Genomic DNA, 21,662 nt, shown 5'->3' with positions numbered 1-21,662 from the left:
TTGGAATACTTTGCAGGCTATTTATAGTGAGAGAGTACTGCAAGGATTTTAAGTTCATTGGAATACTTTGTAGGATATATACAGTGAGGGAGTACTGCAGCAATTTTTAAAGTTCATTGGAATACTTTGTAGGATATTTATAGTGAGGGAGTACTGTACAGATTTTAAAGTTCATTGGAATACTTTGTAGAATATTTATAGTGAGGGAGTACTATACAGATTTTAAAGTTCATTGGAATACTTTATAGAATATTTTTAGTGTGGGAGTACTGTAAAGATTTTAAAGTACATTGGAATACTCTGTATGATATTTATATTGAGGGAGTACTATAATGATTTTAAAGTTCGTTGGAATACTTTGTAGAATATTTATAGTGAGGGAGTACTGTAGATATTTTTAAAGTTCATTGAAATACTCTGTAGGATGTTTATAGTGAGGGAGTACTATAATGATTTCAAAGTTCATTGGAATACTTTGTAGAATATTTATAGTGAGGGAGTACTGTAAAGATTTTTAAAGTTCATTGGAATACTTTGATGTTTATAGTGAGGGAGTACTGTAGATATTTTTAAAGTTCATTGAAATACTCTGTAGGATGTTTATAGTGAGGGAGTACTATAATGATTTCAAAGTTCATTGGAATACTTTGTAGAATATTTATAGTGAGGGAGTACTGTAAAGATTTTTAAAGTTCATTGGAATACTTTGATGTTTATAGTGAGGGAGTACTGTAAAGATTTTAAGGTTCATTGGAATACTTTGATGTTTATAGTGAGGGAGTACTGTAAAGATTTTAAGGTTCATTGGAATACTTTGATGTTTATAGTGAGGGAGTACTGTAAAGATTTTAAGGTTCATTGGAATACATTGATGTTTATAGTGAGGGAGTACTGTAAAGATTTTAAGGTTCATTGGAATACGTTGATGTTTATAGTGAGGGAGTACTGTAGATATTTTTAAAGTTCATTGAAATACTCTGTAGGATGTTTATAGTGAGGGAGTACTATAATGATTTCAAAGTTCATTGGAATACTTTGTAGAATATTTATAGTGAGGGAGTACTGTAAAGATTTTTAAGGTTCATTGGAATACTTTGATGTTTATAGTGAGGGAGTACTGTAAAGATTTTAAGGTTCATTGGAATACTTTGATGTTTATAGTGAGGGAGTACTGTAAAGATTTTAAGGTTCATTGGAATACATTGTAGGATATTTTTAATTTGATTTAAACTTGGATTATATGTGGAGTAAAGTTCTGGCTACTTGGGTCTCATAAGTTTTTTAAAACTTTAAGATTCTTCATTGAATTTACAATTCGTATTTTTAAAAAATAAGGAATAGTTACTTAACAAGACTAAAGAATGTCACCTCTATTAAATAATACTTTCACAGAAGAAGTTATTATCTGTATAATAGTGTAAAGTCAGATTTTGAGAGTATGTAATAAGAGAAACTTTTAACACAATTTCTATGACATTTTGTTCTACACTGAATTAATGCATTGAGAATATATTTGGGTTATATAAAAATGACCTCCACATTTGTATTAAAACTGAATTTTCTGGTTACTACAAACCACAAAATAAATAACTTAGGTATACAAAACAGTTTGACCTATACGACCCCTCCTTTCTCATTAGCATGACCAAAGATTTTAGTAAGGAAGTGAAAGCATTCTCAACCAGGAAAAATAACACCCAGGAAAATAAATTGATTGTATGTTCATGTTCATTTGAGCGTTATCTTTTATATTAAAGTCTTCACTTGCCACAAAATGTGTTAAGTAAGGTTTTAGTTGCTCTTTGTGGAGGTATCTTCATTGCTGTGTCAGTGCATCTTGATTTTATTGTCAGTGTATCTTCATTTCTGTAAATGTATCTTCATTTCTGTGTCAATGCATCTTTAGTTCTGTGTCAATGCATCTTTTAGTTCAGGACATCTTAGAATTAATCTTATTTCAGTTACTCATTTTGGTATGACTTTTGTTGCTTGAATATTACATGGTATAATTTCCCAAGTCAAATGCTAATGAAATTTTGTATCCATGTCTATATACTTTAGCTGTAAGTAATATCACAAGTTTTAACTCTGTTTGCACATATACAGTATAATCCTGGACACCTCTGAACAATCATTTTCATACCTTAATTTTATCATGAATAATGATTATTGCTCTGCTATCTACCATATGTATCCTATGACAAGCTCGTCCAATAATTTTAGCACACAATAAGACCTCTGACCACAAACCCATCCCCACTGCATTTTGTGTCTATTTACAGAATTTTCTTGGTCAAACCTCCTGGGCTTGCCATGGGAAAAATATGGTTATCTGCCAATAAGTTTTAATGTCTACCTAATATGGACTGTTGTGCTCTTGACACATGTCAAGCTTGCACCGTGAATATCTGAAGTTTCAAGTGTTTTGTAATTATTTGTTATGCACATCCTACTTAATTAGACGTGACAAATATATATTAATTCCACTCTGTAACTGTCTTAATTCCACTCTGTAACTGTCTTAATTCCACTCTGTAACTGTCTTAATTCCACTCTATAACTGTCTTGGGCAGTGCAGCAGCTTTATCGTAGCAATATAGTACATAGACTTCAGAACCTTAAGACTTAAATATGGAATTCTGTAGCTATATAGTACATAGACTTAAATAATGAATTATATTGCTTTATAGTACATTGACAAATATGAATTCTGTAGCTATATTGTACATAGACTTAAATAATGAATTATATTGCTTTATAATACATAGACTTAAATAACGAATTCTGTAGCTATGTAGTAATTGACTTAAATATGGAATTCTGTAACTATATTGTACATAGACTTCAGACCCTTAAGACTTAAATATGGAATTCTGTGGCTATATTGTACATAGACTTCAGAACCTTAAGACTTAAATATGGAATTCTGTAGCTATATAGTACATAGACTTAAATAATGAATTATATTGCTTTATAGTACATTGACAAATATGAATTCTGGAGCTATATAGTACATAGACTTAAATAATGAATTATATTGCTTTATAATACATAGACTTAAATAACGAATTCTGTAGCTATGTAGTAATTGACTTAAATATGGAATTTGGTAGCCATATCGTACATAGACTTAAAAAACAAATTCTGTAGCTATATAGTATATAGATGCAAATTTGGAATTCTGTAGCTATATAGTATATAGATGCAAATACGGAATTCTGTAGCTATATAGTACATAGACTTAAATAACAAATTCTTTAGCTTTATAGTACATAGACATCAGAATCTTAAGACTTGAATATGGAATTTTGTAGCTATATAGTACATAGATTAAATAATGAATTCTATATTACAAAGACTTCATAATCTTAAGACTTCAGTATGGAATTCTTTAATTTTAAGTATTATAGGTTCACAATATTTATAAACTGAGAAGCATTTTTCATAAATTCTAAAGTAGATGTCATTGATTGCATGTTGATTTGGTTGTTGTCATAGGCTGAGTGTTGATATGGATGTTGTGATAGGCTGAGTGTTGATATGGTTGTTTTCATAGATACTAGATAATAGCTTTTGATTGTTTGATTATCCAGGTATTGCCAGGACATTTATAGGTTTACAGTATGTGCAGTCAATTCTAATCATTGCACAATTTTCTTAGCCCCAATGTATTTACTGCCCTTGCTTGTCTAAAAGACTGTTTACACATTTCTTGTTAAAATTCTCAATTTCATTATCATCTTGCATGTGACAAATTGAGTAGCTACATTTAATTCCCTTTTTCTGAGTATTTGCTTTGGTGATGGTGTTACAAAAAACGACAGCAAAAAGCTGTTGAATCATCTTTACAGGAACTAAGTATCTTGTACTGAAGCTCTCATTTGATGCTTGGGTAACCAGTTTAGAGTTTTAAATATTGTAGATGTTGTGACAAAATAATCATATTTTACTTATGCATTGGCCTGTTGTCAGACATCTAGCTGTCTTTTCGTTATTTCTCCCCAATTCTTTTTTATTTTCCTGTATCTGTGTCCAACTTTGTTGATTTTGAGGATTTTTAATAAATCGCCTGTAAAGCATTGCATCTGAGTTTTCATCCCACTGATCATAACTGGTGTTATAGCAATTCCTGTCCTTTTGTAGTTCCAGTGGTGAGTCTGTCATCTTTCATTAACAACCATGCCAACATGGCTGACTTTACTGTGACTGTGTTAAACCCTACAACAACAACTGTGACTCCACGGATCTATTAACCCACCATGCCCTAGATTTTCCATGCCTCTGGCCTTGTTATTGAGGAAAGGGATGGGGCACCACCACCCTCTCAAGTACCAAGTGGGAATTGCCAGTTCCTTTCTCCAGGAGAGAGGAGCAAACAGCTAGCCCATTTCCTGTATAGATTGGTAGACCAGGTATGCCATAGATTGTCCCTGCCTCATCCAGCCTTGTTAGTGAGGGAAGGGAAGGGAAGGGGGACCATAACTCAGTATCTCTGATGCCAAGTGGGAGTCATCAATCCCTTTCTCCAATGAGAGCGGATCAAACAGTTAGTCCCCTCTCTTCCTTCAATCGGGGACAGAATGTTAAATTCACAGCCGGGATGTCCCCATCTTCCAGGAGGGAGATTAAACAAAATAGTCCTGCCTTGCTCCGGGAGTGAACACAAGAGAAAGAACTCGATTTTTGTGGATGCAGGTGAGTTCCTGGAAGAACCTGTCACACCTAATCCATCTCATCATTTGGATTAGCATTCTTTATACCACCCACTGAGTCTGTTTATGGAGAAGAAAGAAATGTGTAATTTTAATCAAGTGGTAAATAAAGTTTACTACCTAGAACACTATCGCAAGCTTTTGGGATGTTCAGAGCTAGGATCCTCTTCAGATTGGTGGGACTTTCTGGGACTCGACCCAAATCAAAATTACTTTAGTTCTCTCACATAGTGCGGTGAGAAAACTGACTCAGATTATGTTTAAATGCCAAGAAGGGGTGGACTGTGCCCTCCTATGGACCTACTAGCTACTGTGTCCATTCCCCCACTTGGCCTCTTAACCACCCAGCCAGCCCCAACACACACACACACACAAAATTCGGACTTGGATGGGCATTTCAGCAGGGAGCTGGAACCATCTCCCCATCAAGGCTATTAAGACATTGGAACTGAAGATGCAGACACTAGTTACCATAACCTCACATGCTGACCTGACGAAGGAGGAATCTTTGTTCCCAGCACCCTTGGAGAGACTGCTAAAGGCTGTCAAGAAATCAGAGATGTGATGTATTTTGGCTTTCCACCAGACTCACTATTCATAAGCAAATCTATGAATCCTCTAAGAAGAATATCACAAATATAGTCCATGCAGCGAAATCAGCCCACTACACTACTAAGATCATGGAAAGTTCCAGCTGCAAAGAGCTCTTCGAGATTACTAACAAGCTAATGTCAAGGATCAGATCTACACCACTTCCAACTACCTTCTCTCCAGTCGACCTTCCAGACATGTTTCCAAATTTCTTCCATGACAAAGTACAAACCATTAGAGATAAGCTTGACACCACAATTTCAATTGACTCATCACCATACAGTTGGGATACAGAATTTGAGTGGCAACCATGAGCAGCATTTGAACCTGTCTCTATGGATTTCGTACGTACAATCGTGATGAAGAGTGCACCAAAGTTCCTGTGAACTTGATCCAATTCCAACATCACTGCTGCTTGAGTGCTTAGATCCAGTATTGCCTTCACTAACTGATGTTATTAATACCTCTCTCTCATCCGGGGAATTCCCATTGTTTTTCAAAACTGTCAGTGTAAAGCCTCTGCTGAAGAAACCAACACTTCATAACGATTTAAAGAACTACTGCCCAGTTTCTAATCTCCCATTCATATCAAAAATCTTAGAAAAGGTTGTTCTATCCCAGCTTGTATCTCATCTAAATTCAGTCTTTTTAGCAATGTACAATCTGCATATTGCCCTTGCCACAGTACCGAAACTACTCTTCTAAAAGTAGTTAATGACATTCTATCTGCGTTGGATAGCGGAAAGATTACAGTCCTCACCCTCCTTGATTTGTTTGCAGCATCTGACACAATAGACCATGATATATTACTTCACCGTCTCCAGCATGTATTTGGCATTCATGATACAGCATTACTGTGGTTCAGGTCCTACTTGGTCAACAGGACACAAATTGTATCTGCAAATGGAATACACTCCACCCCAGTTGATCTATGTTGTGGTGTTCCACAGGGGTCTGTTCTTGGACCCGTTCTCTTCATTCTGTACACTCAATCGCTCTCAAGCGTCATAGATCATCATCCAGTGTCTCACCAATTGTACGCTGATGACACCCAAATATACAAATATAGCCACCCAACTGAAGTTGATGCTACCATCCAAGGTGTAGAGAGGTGCATTTCTGATGTGAAATCATGATGACATGTAACAAGCTGCATATGAATGATGATAAAACTGAGGCTATTCTGATCACAACACAAAGACTTTCTCATTCACATCCTTTACCTCAAACAATAAATATCAGCAACACCAACATTAAATTCACACAATCAGTACGAAACCTTGATGTTAATCTGGACATTACTCTCACATTGCACCAACATGTCATGAACAATATTCAAGGCTGCATATCTTGAGCTGAGACGCATCAGCTCAATTCGCAATATCTTTCAGTTGATGCCACTAAAACACTTGTGTGTTCATTAGTACTTTCAAGACTGGACTATTGTAACTCAATTCTGTCTGGTTCATCTCAATATCTGCTCCAGAAACTTCAGAAAGTTCAAAACACAGCTGCTCGGATCATACTTAGAGTACCACGATCAGAGCACACCTACCCACTGCTCTGTACCCTACACTGGCTATCCATTCGATCCAGAATCAAACACGAAATTTGTTCTCTGTGCTACGTTTCGCTGTCAGATTCTAGTCCAGCATACCTATCCGACCTCAATCATGTGTACACACCAGCAAGATACTTACGCTCCTCTTCTGACAATCGTATACTCATTATTCCCACTATGAAAACAAAGTCATATGGACAACGTTCTTTTGCATACCAGGGCCCAGCAACGCGGAATGAATTGCCCACTAAACTTAGACACAAAGACACAGTGATCACATTCAAGAGAGCTCTAAAAACTCACGTTTTTCGACTGCAGGAACAAACTTAAAGACCTAATAATGTTTCCTACCTTAAATATTCTATATAAAAAAAATTCTTCTTTTTCTTCCTTTTTTTAATGTTTTCTAATTTCATGGTGTTTGTTGTTTTTGTAATCATATCATTATATCATTATGTTTTTTATCTTATAGGTGTTGTTTAATGTTGTAAAGCGCTTAGAGCTTCTAAAGATTAGGCGCTATACAAAGTCCTCATTATTATTATTATTATTATTATTATTATTAATATTATTATATATGGTAGTGTCTGCAGAGCTCATTCACTTCATGAGGGATGTGGCCTTCGATACCTCCAAGGTTGTGATGGAAAACAGCAAAAGCATTTTACGGCTGTTCCTCTGGGTGCAGTTACAGATGGCAAATCTTAGCAGTAGCCTATCAGGATTTATGAGATCAGGAACACCGGTCCCTGGCTATGGTATTAGATTGCCTAAACCATTGAAGAAATGCCCCAATTTTGGAAGGTCCATTGTACCCCATCCTCATTGGTTTATACAGGGACTGTGGTGTCCATAGATCTCCATTTTGCTTATTTTCACATCCCATCTTACCAACCCACAGGAAAATTCAGCAGTTTTGTCTGGGAGGTAACATTTTAGCTCTTCCTTTGACCTTTATTCAGCTTCCAGATGTGCCGTGATGAGGGATTTGTCTCTCTTTTTTGGAGACAGTGACTCAATTAGACCTTGTCCCCAATCAGGAAAAGTCTAATCTTATCACTTCTCAGAAGTTTGTTTCTGCAGGACAATTTTTTTCTCACCTGTCTTGTGTTCCTCCCAACAGAATCTCAGATACACCTGCTTTCTGAGCCAAACTGGACAAGAAGACATTATTCTCTGCTCGTCTCTAACCTTCTCTTGTGGGGACTCTGAATGGCACAGCATACTTAGTTTCCGTAGGAAAGCTTCATATGCAGCCCGTCCATTTCTTCCTTGTTGCAAACTGGAGACCTCACAAGAACCCCCTGTTCACTTGCATTCTATTGGAATCCAGGTTTTATCACCATCTTAATTTGTGAAAAAATCAGGATGGCTTTCTGATAAGAGTTCTGATTCACACTCCAGAATATCACTCCTTCCTTTACAGTAACACCTCAGATTCAATGCAGAGGGCTGACCTAAAGCTGAGGGAGTTGTCTTACAGGGCAAGTGGTCTAAGGAAGAAGCTTCCCTCATCAACAATCTAGTAATTGGGGCTGTTCTTCTAGCACTTCAGTAGTGTGTCAACAGCATAAAGCATAGCTGCATCATGGTTGATGCAGACAAAACAGAAAATAGTCTTTATTATCAAATTTGGTATGTTATTCTCAAGAATAACTGATACGTATTTCATGCCAAGGAAATAGGAGTAACAGATTTTCCCCAAGGACACAACAAGGCAGCCGACCAGGCTAGCCTGGCAGGCATTTGAACCCACACTTGGATTGCAAGTCTGAGGGTCTATATTTAGTAATAATTGCCAACCAGCAAGTGATTGCATAATGCAAATTGTGGATTCATGCAGCCCATATAACTCTGTTATGTTGTGTTTATAACCTCGATTTGACTGAGTCACATTTGCTCGCCGATTAATGCATTGGACTCGTAAGGTGGCACTCTACATTTTCATACTTTATATAGGGTTAGAATTTTAAAGAAAAAGAATTTCCCCGGCTTTCCTCACTGGTTATACTGGCTTTTTAAAAAAGACCTTGTATATCTTAGGTATAGTTCAAAGAACCTTTAATTCCCTTTATTTTGGTGTATGATTGATGGGTGTAATATGGGTTATAGAGTATACAGCTTAGCCTTACTCCAGATGTGCATCTTTCAAAAACGTGCTAGCTCCACTTGGTCATTTTCCCTTCCTGAACTTCAGAGGTAAATTGTATCAAAAAGAGCAAATAACTTTTTTTTACATTTTGTATATTTGGTAATTCATTCATTGCCCTTTCAAAAGCTTGTATTGTCTAGTCTGGCAAAATTCATTTTCCGTATTTTAATAGCTGCTAAGGATAGTGTACTTTAGACAAATTCAGGCTGAGTTTTGGAGCACAAGGGAGCAGTCATTTTAGTTAGCAGTGTGTTTAGATCATTTACAGAACCGCTCCAGTGGCCTAGTTGTTAGGGCGTCCGCCTCAGAAGCAGGAGGTCGTGGGTTCGAACCCCGGCCGAGTCATACCAAAGACTTACAAAAATGGTACTAACAGCTGCCTCGCTAGACGCTCAGCATTAAGAGGTTAGTGTTAGGACTGGTCAGCCTGGTGTCAGAATAATGTGACTGGGTGGGACATCATGCTACATGTCTGCAGCGTGATGCCCCAGTGCTAGACATCACTAAAAACTGCCACACTGCATACATCGTAGCAATATGACTGAAAAATTGTTAAAGCTACGTTAAAAATCCTAATCACACACACAGATCATTTACAATTTCCAAAAGTACAATATCCAAATAAATGCCAGCCACATTACATTAAAGTAGCATAGAGGCATGCCAACATTCTCTCCACTGTGCATGTTTTAAATGGAAACATCTTCACCTTACATACGTCATTTTCTGAAAAGGACATAATAACTGGTGAGCACCCCCTAACCAAAACGGATTCAGGTTCAACTACACCATTGGTTCATCTTGCAACAGCTACATTGGTGTGTCCTTTTGCAAGGCTTTTATTTGCCTGGGCATGATATAACCTTCGGTATGTCACTTGGCGTTTAAACACCAACCTAACCTTTTTATTTGCCTGGGCATGATATAACCTTCAGTATGTCACTTGGCGTTTAAACACCAACCTAACCTTTTTATTTGCCTGGGCATGATATAACCTTCAGTATGTCACTTGGCGTTTAAACACCAACCTAACCTTTTTATTTGCCTGGGCATGATATAACCTTCAGAGTGTCACTTGGCCTTTAAACACCAACCTAACTTTTTTATTTGCCTGGGCATGATATAACCTTATGCCCTTGATTTAGAAACAGCCTTTTTTTAACGTTTTTTTTTTCTTCTTCTTTAGAATTTTCTTAAATTGTTTTAACTTTTTTCATTTTGTACTATAAGTTCTCATTACGTACATTGGGATGATCACTGGTATAATTTGGGGTGGGTGGGGGTGGATAATGTTGCATGGTTAATGATCCAAGCAATCCAGAATCTTGAAAAAATGTATAAGTAGATGTGCATTGTCTATTGCTGCTCTCAGCGAAATATATATCCACATGTAATGGTCATTACATAGAAATGGATGAGAAGCAGGGCCCTGTCATCAACTGTTAATTAAAAAATTTATCAGATTGCACAGTGTAAGGTAATAGATTCCCATCATCTGATTTTGAATCCTAGAAATTCTTTTTGCTTAGTAGATCGGTCCCTTCAAGGAACTTTTGTTTTGCTTTGACTTTGTTATTCAGCTCACATTAGAATTCCAACACCAAACCCATCATGTTCAGTTTAAAGGAGGTCATCAATTGCTAATGATTTCACTAAGTTGTCCATTTATTTACCTTGTTAAAAGAAAGCATGTTAACAATTATTTTATGTGTCATGTATATTTTTCTATGCAGCCAAGTAATTTTATATTTAGCACAACTTTGCGATTTCCTTACTTACGTCTGACTTTATCGTTGAGACAAAAATTATAGTGTATGATATTCCCCAAAGATTAATCATATTTTGTATGATAGAATTCCCATTCACACTTAAGATAAATGTACACATCATTTAATATTTATCACTTAAATATATACTATTTTTTTAGGCACTGAAAGGTGTTTTAACATAGTTGAGGTTATCTGCTTAAATTATTTTGTCAACATGTATTGAGGTGGGTTTTTGTTGTTCTTATAATCCTCACATAAAATATAGCATCTGTTCCTTTTCAGTTCAAGATATTCACTTTTTCAACTTAGAAACCAATAAATGCAAATTTAAATGTACATACAGTAAAGCTTTATCACCAAAAACTCAGCATGACTTGAATGATTCATCTGGTAAAATTGTAAAGTGTTATGTGTTTGTCTGTTCATAAATCTAGGTTAAAACCTAAGACTAAAGAAAAAAACTGAGATCTGAGTTGTGCTTTGAGTTTCAAAGTTCTACTTCTACTACCTGCTTTCAGATGACCCTCGTACCAATGAGGAAGATGCATTAATTCTAAAAGTTGTTGAGGCATACTGTACCAGTGCCAAGACCAGACATACAGTCAATTCCTGTGAGTATACACTGATTTTTTTTGTATGCCAAAGTCTGATTGTGACTTCTATTGGATCTCAATGAAAATGTACAAGCACAGCACAGTAAATAAAATTACTCAGAAAGAGTAATATCTTCCAAAACATAAATTTCAGTCTTCTGTGTGCAAGTACAAAACAGCATCCATCACATTCAAGATCCCTTTAAGTTATTTCTAATGTTAAAGCTTCCCTAGAAAAGTGAAGGAACTTCTGTCTCCAAAGGAAAGTCACTCTTAATATTCTAATTTTGACTGTTCATCAACAATTGTCAAACAAGTATCGGAAGAGTTGAAAATAACAAACTAGCTGAAAATTGTTCCAACATGTTAAAAATGGCTCATACAAATACAATGTTAGTGCATATAATATCTATCATTTGAAGGGATTGAGACATAATGGGTCTTGTATTGGCACATAAAAAAGGGATTTTGAATTGATAACTAATGTGAAATTGAGTAATGTTTTGCCAATTTGTGACAGTAGTGCTTGTGCTGAATCAAGTCTAATAATGTAATATATGTTGTATTGTACTATAAGTCAAGTCCAGCTGCAAACTGGATCTGTGTAGTTTGTTAGGAATATTAAGTAGAACAAACAACATAGACCGTGATCTGCCAGCACATTATGTGGTGGCAGATCTTAGTCTGTGTAGTGTGTTAGGAATATTAAGTAGAACAAACAACATAGACCCTGATCTGCCAGCACATTATGCGGTGGCAGATCTTAGTCTGTATAGTTTGTTAGGAATATTAAGTAGAACATACAACATAGACCCTGATCTGCCAGCAGATTATGCGGTGGCAGATCTTAGTCTGTTTAGTTTGTTAGGAATATTTAGTAGAACGAACAACATAGACCCTGATCCGCCAGCACATTATGCGATGGCAGATCTTTGTGTAGTGTGTTAGGAATATTAAGTAGAACAAACAACATAGACACTGATCTGCCAACACATTATGTACTGGCAGATCATTATCTTAGTCTATGTTGTTCGCAGTTGGACTTGACTAGACATGATTATATACTGTATAGTACTGAATTTCAGCTTAATTCTCCAGTGTACTTTAGCAGATAAATGCAGGAGTAAAAATGCATTTCATACACCGCTTCATTCTTTTGTTTTATTAAAAAATTACCATTTGTGCTTTCTTTAAAACTTAATCATTTTAATAGGAATGTTGATGTACGTCACTGTCATTGGTACTTCAGTGTGTATGTAGATTTTGTTTGTGTAGAATTATTTTGTGTTGACATGTATGATTGGGAAAATCATTATGCATCTTTTCTGTCATGTTACATTCTATTTTGTTTTTTATGTTTTTTTATTTGTTTTTGGTCACATTTTTAGGGGAGAAATATGCAAAATATAGTGATACTTATGTCAGTTGCATTGGCAGCAGCAGGGTCAGCAGAGTGTTCAATTTGTTTGTAAACCCGTATTTTTAGAAAAAGGCGAAACACCACATTCTGCAAAACCCTTGCTGTTTGTATGGTGTAGCCTTGTTTAACTTTACTGCCATTTCATTTGTCATTTTACTGTCAGTTTTCAATTTTGCAAAAAGTGACATTTTTATAAATACTTAAATGTATGGCTATGCTTCTGATTGGAAGGGGATCTTGTTATCTTCACACATGGATCTTTGACTGATTTGGAAAAGTAGTTCTGTTGTCTTCACAGGTGGGTTGTTCATTTTAAGTTAATGGTAATGGCACTAATTGAGAAGATGGCTCTATTGTCCTCCCAGATGGTTTATTCAGTCCTTCAGATGGTAGATATGCCTCAGAGTGCATGAAGATCCTTTATCTTCCCAGGTGGGTGATTATTCATCATGTTATGAAATTAGTAGATATGTTTGGAAAGGGGGCCCTATTATTTTCATAGGTTTATCGTTATCAATTTTGGGTATTTGATATGGAGTGCTCATCCCTCTCAAGTTTATGGTACACTGTCTACTCCCTATTACTAAATATAGTTTGTAGCTCTAAAAATATGCATTTCTTAGTATATAGCGTTTTTGTTCTTTTGGTTTTGAAAAAGTAAAGTCGAGCAATCTGAAAGGATATAATTCTAATTTTAATCCTAGGAGGAAGGTATTATAATGGTTACCTCCCTTGATAATTTTGGACAGCTTCTGTTCAAATTTGTTTCAATACAAAAGGTTTATTAAAAACAATTGCTTAATATTTTCTATAAAAATGTTTTATTAATTTTATGAGATTCTCTGTTAGGAAATGAAGAGAAGAGAAAACCTAAACATTAAAATTTTTAATGATGTGTTTTTAGCTCTAATGGTCATAGACCATAGGAATTTATGGGATGGTCTGTTGTCCTTTGTCCATCCGTTCATTATTGCTACTCCTTTTGAATTCTTCCTCCACCATTAATACTGAATGCCATGTATAGCCTATCTTGTGCTGAAAAATGGTGTTAAACCCTATAACAACAACAACAGCTCCTCTTGAATGGAAAGTCATGTATTGAAAATATCTCTGTGTCTCAGCAAATGGATGGCTATATCAACATGGGATTTCACCAGTAGACTTCTTACATAGTTCGTCCTAAATGAAAATGGTGCCAATACATCCAATATGGCTGCCATGACAGCTGAATCATGTAGTCCTTACTCTTCTGAATCATCATAAAATGGGGCTTTCATCACAAGACTTCTAATGATGTCTGCTTTGCCCCAAATGAAAATGTTGTCTAGCTGGTAGCCAATATTTGTTCCATAGCAACTAATTTGATAATTTGTTATTATTTATGGGATGGTTTCAGCACTTATATCTTGAATTCCTGGAAATTTGTTTCACCCAGTACAGCAGCATTCCCTTTGAATTACTCTTGTTAGAGATATTTAAGTGTGTGCTTATGCTCTTAGAGAACAATTTAATTTTCAGAAATTCAAATTTTCTCAACTTCATTGCCCTCCAAAATACGAGTATTCCCAATAATTTGATTAAATTAGGGGCTGTCTTTGATTGGGATCGAGATGCTATTGTTTTCACAGGTGGTCTTTTTTATTCAGTCTTTAACTGTATGGTTTGTGGCCTACATAAAATATGTGAAAATTGGCACCTTATGAACCAAAGCGAAACATGGTAGGCAATCATTGTACTGTTAACATTTAGTAGAGGAATGGAGATGAAGTACATGATTCTGTGCTCCAAATTTTGACAAGCAGAAAGAGAATTTTGTTTCCTAATGCAATTTACCAAGCACCTCAGCACAGTGTAACCTTTCTTTTGTTGGTGTCGCATAAAACACCAAAACACCACATATAACCATCATTTGTTGGTGTGCCATAAAACACCAAAATAAATACAGTATAACACAGACCTGCCACCTCATGATTTTGCCATAAGTGTTACGGAAATTAACCTTAAAATACAGACTTATGGAATAAAAACACAAATTACAGAAATACAAATGTTCGCAGTAAAGTCTAGATACTGGCTTGTCCATATTTGATTCATAACCTGGTTTCATAATTAGAATCATTTAAATTGGTCAGGGAACCAGACAAACTTTACCAACTTTTGTATTATTTTTATTAATGGCATCCAACAATTGAGAGGTCAGGATGAAAGGGACAATGAAGATCTAAAAATGTTTTAGTAGTACAGAAGAAAATAAAATGGAATATCAAGATTCTTGGGGGGAAAAGCAGGAAGGGCAACCATTTTGTGTAGTGGACATCATGTGTTGATTTGAGTACATCACATGGAGGATTGCCATTGCCACAGCTTTTTTTAAAAAAGGATTACATCAAGTTAGGAGATATCAAGAAGCCATTAATCTATGTGGGGTTTGGAACCGCAGATCGTGAACTGTACTGGAATAATTAAGGTTAAAGTAAACTTCACAAACTTTTGAGATGAACACTATATTTATCGTTGAATCTTGAATCACACTTCTAGAATATGTTTTCCAGACTGACAATAGCAGTACATTATATTTTGTTACACCTTACTGAAAACTGGCCCAACTATTGGAAAACATTTACTGCCTTACTGAGAAGGTCTGTTTATGGTTGGCAGGTCTGTAAAACACCTAAAACAGAAACACAAAAAAAGATTTCATATATTTGTATGTCAGTGAGAAAACACCAAAAGCGCTCTCCGTTACAGATCACTGCCATCTCACCTCTGTCTGCGTGGGTTCGAGTCTCTGATTCGATCAATGTGGATATGTGAGAAAGCTTACTAGTAGCTTCTTGAGGGTCGGTGGTTCTTTCTGGGGATTTTCCGGGTTCTTCCTCCACCATTAATACTGGCCGCCATGTATAGCCTATCGTGTGCTGAAAAATGGCGTTAAACCCTACAACAACAACAACAACCAAAACAAATACAATATACCCTTCATGTGTATGTAACACACCAAAACATATACAATATAACCTTCATGTGTATGTAACGCACCAAAACAAATATAATATAACCTTCATTTGTACGTAACAAAACCAAAACAAATACAATATAACCTTCATGTTTGTGTAACACACCAAAACAAATACAGTATAACCTTCACGTGTTCATGTATGTAACACCAAAACAAGCACAATATAACCTTCATGTGTATGCAGCACACCAAACAAATACATCTTCACGTGTTTAGGCTTGAATAAACAGTAACACAAGAAAGATTCAAAACAACAAGCTTTGAAAAAATACAGTAATTTATTTCTCAGGAAAAATTCTATAAAAATGAAAAAATATGAACTTACGGTTTTAAGAATCAAATCCAAAAAATATTCCAGGAATAATCCAAGAATAACATTTTTGTAGTCCTAATAACAAAATGTTCTACTGATTTCAATTTCGAATCCCGACAAAGAATCCAAGATGGAAGATGACATATGGTGAAATCTGGAGTGTTGAAGTCTACAGTTCCTTGTAGGAACAAGAATTATCACTCCAGTTTTGGAAATCAAAATAAATTTCTTATAAGAACTCTCTTTAAGAATTTCACATGAGCACATGTATTTTCCAGAAAAATTACATTTAATTAATCATTTTGAATCCAAGTAATTTGTAATAACTCCAAACCAAGTAATTTGAAATAACTCCAAACAGCACAACATACAACTTCCAGTTTAACAGCCCAGCTTCTACTGAGAATAACTTTTAAAAACAACGATTGTAGTTTATCCTAAAACATAAACAAGGGGTCATGTGATCATCTCAAAGCTTATAGAAACTAAGTACTTGTTAAAGGTCACATACACCCAGTGTGACCCTGACAAAAACCAATCATTTTACTCTAAGAAATGAAAAATAAAACAAATTGTTTACATCTTAAACACGAAGTCCCATCATGACATCAACAACAATCAATCATTTTAAAATAAAATAGAACTTGTTTACGTAGTTGCTAAAAAAATTGAAACAAGGTCTGGATTTAGATCGACACCTGGTATTTATAAAACAAACGGTCATGGTCAAACTATTTTCTGAAAAAAGTATCATCTCTAGAGAATAAATTTGCATTACAATAACATGTCATAAAACATATTTAAAAAAAAAATTAAAACTCACAAACAATTAAATTGAAATAAATGTATATTAAATCAGATATAGTTAAATCAAATATACATAACATACAATATAACCTTCATGTGTATGTAACACACCAGAACAAATACAATCATAACTACATCTGTTAGTTTATCATAAAACACCACAAAAAATCCCACACTATAACCTTCATGTGTTCATGTAACACACCAAAACAAATACAATCATAACACCATCTGTTAGTTTATCATAAAACACCAAAAAAAAAACAATATAACTTTCATGTGATGGTGTTTTGTTATAGACCGAAACAATTACAATAAACTTTGATTTGTTGTAAAACACCAAAACAAACACAAGGTAACCTTCATGTGCAGGTTTGCTGTAAAACACCAAATGAACACTTCTTACACAACACTATAACACACACAACATGACCCACACATAGTGGTGTGTCATAAAACACCAAAACATACTGTATATGATAATTACCTTCATATGTTGAAAACAAACACAACCTTTATTTGTTGGTGTGTCCTAAAACACCAAAACAAACGAACAAAAGATGTTTTTGTTTCGAAATGAAGTATGAAATTCTGTGAAATTTATGTGGTGTCAACTTTCCAAACTTTTCAAATACAACATACATGTAGCATACATACCACAGATGTATTCCGAGACTGAACATTTTTTCATTATATCTATCCATTCTGAGTTACATACAACAGATACATTTGCAGACTGAAAATTTGTTTATATATCAATCCATTCTATGTTATACTTGCAAGCTTTTTTTATGACGCATGTAGTCAAGTTTCTGTGTTTATTAAGCAGTTTTTTTCATGCTACACAGGTAAAGTCCAGGATAATAAATCAGGTAGGATGCCCAACAAATGCTAATGTTCTGTTTAGTTGTAATTAACATATATTGGCATAATCATTGAGAAATTAAGTTGCATTTTTATGTCATTAATACTTAGACTAGAAATGCATAGTTTTTGCATCCACTTAAGTGACAAGAAGTGTGTGAACTGTTTTACAACTATGGCAAAATCATCATGTCCATCTTCACTAGCCAAGGGTTGTTGATCTGCTTGTTCCACATTGACCCATTGACATTTGTTGCTAGCATCATGGACATCAGCATAGTAAATATGTAGCATGTGTAATGAGCTCGGAAATGGCTAAATGATTTTGTTTGTTTCATGGATTAACTCTTTCATCCACAAGAAGGAACATATTCAGAACAGTTTCGTTTAACTATACATGTCCAGGGTTGATGCAGAATGAAATGGATCAATGATTTTTGGCAGCTAAGATCCATGGATCAGTGACCATTGGTCAGCAATTTCATGGATCAGTGACTATTGGGTAGCAAAGATACATGGATTAATTAACACTGGCTAGCAAAGATCCATGGATCAATGACCATTGGTCAGCAAAGATCCATAGATTAGCAAAACTTGGCCAGCAAAGATTCATCATATCATACTTACTCAAATAAAGGTACAGACATGTATCAGTTTCTTTGTGTTTGTATCATGGTGAACAATGCTGAAATTTTGTTTTAAACTATTTAACTTTTCAGAGATGTACAAAACATAGCTTTTCATCATCTTTTGAAGTTGCTAAGACAAATTGACATGTGCAAGGCAGGGTCAGTGCAAATTGTAGTGTATTATTGTTTGTAAAAGCAGGTTTTTAACCTGGCCTCCTGCTGCTAATGAAAACACAACTCTGTAGCATGTTCAGAGGCAAGATACTTCACTCCCTCATTATAATGTTATCCTATTACAGTACTCCCTCATTATCATGCTATCCATGGGAGTCATGCAGATGACTGCCTTATAGTGAGACTACCTTTTAATGGGATTATTGTGCAGTGCTCATTTTAGCACTGTCTGGGAGACATACAGTATACTGACTTAGAGATCACCGGCTGAGTCATATCAAAGACTTACAAAAATGGTGCTAACAGCTGCCACTCTTGGCACTCAGCATTAAGAGATCAGTGTTAGGACTGGTCGGCATGGTGTCGAGATAATGTGACTGGGTGGGACATCATGCTACATGTGTGCAGCATGATGCCCCAGTGCTAGACATCACTATATACTGCCATGCTACAGACATCATAGCGATATGACTGAAAAACTGTTAAAGCTGACTTAGAGTATGGTCACATTATAAAAGTGCACAATAATGCATGTAATCTTACTATCACTTAATGAATTGGTTTCCATGACCATACTAGTGTTACAACAGGAAAGTGTCATAATGAATGGTTTCCATGACAATACTAGTGTTATAACAAGAACTGTGTGTTATAATGAATGGTTTCTACAACCATATCAGTTTTATAACAGGAACTGTGTCACAATGAATGGTTTCTATGCCCATACTAGCATTATAACAGGAACTGTTTCATAATGAATGGTTTCCATGACAGTACTAGCATTATAACAAGAACTGTGTCATTATGAAAGATTTCCAGGACCATACTAGCATTATAACAGGAACTGTGTTATAATGAATGATTTCTACAACCATACTTGTGTTATAACAGGAACTGTGTCATAATGAATGATTTCTACAACCATACTTGTGTTATAACAGGAACTGTGTCATAATGAAAGGTTTACCAGAGCATACAAGCGTTACAACAGGAACTATGTCATACTGAATAGTTTCCATGACCATACTAGCATTTTAACAAGGATTGTCATAATGAAAGGTTTCCATGACCATACTAGCATTATAACAAAAACTGTGTAATAATTAAAGGTTTCCATGACCATACTAGTATTATAACAAGAACTGTCATAATGAATGGTTTCCATGACCATACTAGCATTATAACAGTAACTGTGTCATAATGAATGGTTTCCATGATCATACTAGCATTATAACAGGAACTGTGTGATAATAAATGGTTTCCATGACAATACTATCATTATAACAGGAACTGTTTAATAATGAATGGTTTCCATGACCATACTAGCATTTATAACAGGAATGTGTCATAATGAATGGTTTCCATGACTGAACTAGCATTATAACAGGAACTGTGTCATAATGATTGGTTTGCATGACTGAACTAGCATTATAACAGGAACTGTGTCATAATGATTGGTTTGCATGACAATACTAGTGTTATAACAGAACTGTGTCATAATGAATGGCATTATGATGAGGAACTGCTGTATAGTATCACAGCAACAACTGGCAGAACTAGAATTCGGTGGGACACCTCACCTCACCAGCTATAAGAGCTTATGACATATAGGGACTTTCAAAAACTTTAACACTTCTGGACTTTTTACTGAAAGGTCTTATTAGGGTTGGCAGGTCTGTATTATACATTTACAAGATCCTGATATTCTAATGGCTCTTGTCATACTTTTTTTTCCATAAATTTAACTTTGCAGTGATACATTTGTGAAATTTAATTTTAAAATATTCAGTGGGGATATAAGAGGTTGTGAGATAAAAGACATTGTTACATGTCTACACCTAATATTAAATGTACTTGAAAATGTGTTATTTTCAGTTCCAGATTGCTCCTGCTTTAACGTTAGCATTATCATTCCATGATTAACTGGTTTCCTCTCAAACTAATTATTTATAATAAAATCATTTTTGGTAACTTCAGAAAATTGAGTTTGACCCAACAAAAGTAATTTAATCTACTCTAGTAATTATTAATTGGTAACAAGTTGGGTTATTACATCATAAATCAGACCTAGTTAATGGTTAAAGCATCTACCTTGGATGCAGGAAGTTGTGGGTTTGAACCCTGGCTGAGTCATACCAGACTTATTAAAATGGTACTAGCAGCCTGCCTTGCTTGACAATCAGAATTCAAGGGTTAGTGTTAGGACTGGTTGGCCTGGTGTCAGGATAATGTGACCAGGTTGGACATAATGCTATATACCTGCAGCATGTTACCCTAGTGCTAGACCACAATAAACCGCCACACTGCAGATATGGTAGAAATATGACTAAAATTTTTAATACTACATTAAAAATCCAAATCACACACACACACACACACACATTTAATTGATGGTAATTTCCATTAAAATATGTGGAAGTTTTATTTGATCCACAAGTAAGTCTTGGAGGATGATAATAACTCCTTTTCTTGCTAGTATTTTATGTTCTTAATTCAGGCCTAACCTTCAGATTATTTCTATTACATGTAACATTATCTTGTGCTGACACACTGTAACACGATCCACCTGCCTTTAGTACAGACTCAGAGGTAATCATTGGGTTTTAGAGTTATTGATCAATCCAGGAAATGAACTTTCACACTGCTTTTATTCTGTGTTTTGTGGCTGTAGTGTGTTTAAACAGTTTGGGAAAGCATAATGAGCACACAAAAATGTTGATTGTTGGATAAAGGAACAGTGTGAAGTAAACTTAATCACCTTTGAATTAGCATAGTCTTCAGCATCTCTATTGTCTGACAATCTGTAAACTAGACCTTATAATCTTCCAAGTATAGATAGCTTTTGGTGTTTATTTGGTAGCTGACTGGATAAACAAATCCTAGACTAGTTACTCAGAGTATGAGCCAGTCAAGTCCTTTGATCTACCTGACATGTCCAGCAGATGCAGGGATTTCAGGATGTGTGTGTGTGTGTGTGTGTGTGTGTGTGTGTGTGTGTGTAATTTATTAATGATATTTTCAAGAAAGATGTATCTTTCCTTTCAAAAGCTGGAATTTA

The 21,662-nt window shown here is 35.2% G+C and overlaps 1 protein-coding gene across 12 annotated transcripts in view; it reads left to right on the top strand.

Annotated features, from left to right (window-relative positions):
* LOC149799253 (rho guanine nucleotide exchange factor 7-like) overlaps positions 1 to 21,662 on the top strand; it is a 115,886-nt gene that overhangs the window by 58,396 nt on the left and 35,828 nt on the right. For 7 of the 12 annotated variants that reach the window (XR_016421124.1, XM_089958536.1, XM_089958534.1 and 4 more), the window contains 2 exons: positions 11,304 to 11,396; positions 17,786 to 17,809. Coding sequence is in view for 11 of the 12 variants with exons in the window: in XM_089958536.1 (XP_089814662.1) it covers positions 11,304 to 11,396; positions 17,786 to 17,809 (117 nt within the window). In the remaining variant the exon portion in view is untranslated. The remainder of the gene's footprint in view (positions 1 to 11,303; positions 11,397 to 17,785; positions 17,810 to 21,662) is intronic. The other 5 variants (XM_089958539.1, XM_089958535.1, XM_089958541.1 and 2 more) reach the window with 1 other exon arrangement.

This window comes from Sinohyriopsis cumingii, chromosome 5 (assembly GCF_028554795.1).
Source record: "Sinohyriopsis cumingii isolate HCF-2022 chromosome 5, ASM2855479v2, whole genome shotgun sequence".
Taxonomy (NCBI): Eukaryota; Metazoa; Mollusca; class Bivalvia; order Unionida; family Unionidae; genus Sinohyriopsis; species Sinohyriopsis cumingii.
This window is presented reverse-complemented; position numbering and strand designations above follow the sequence as displayed.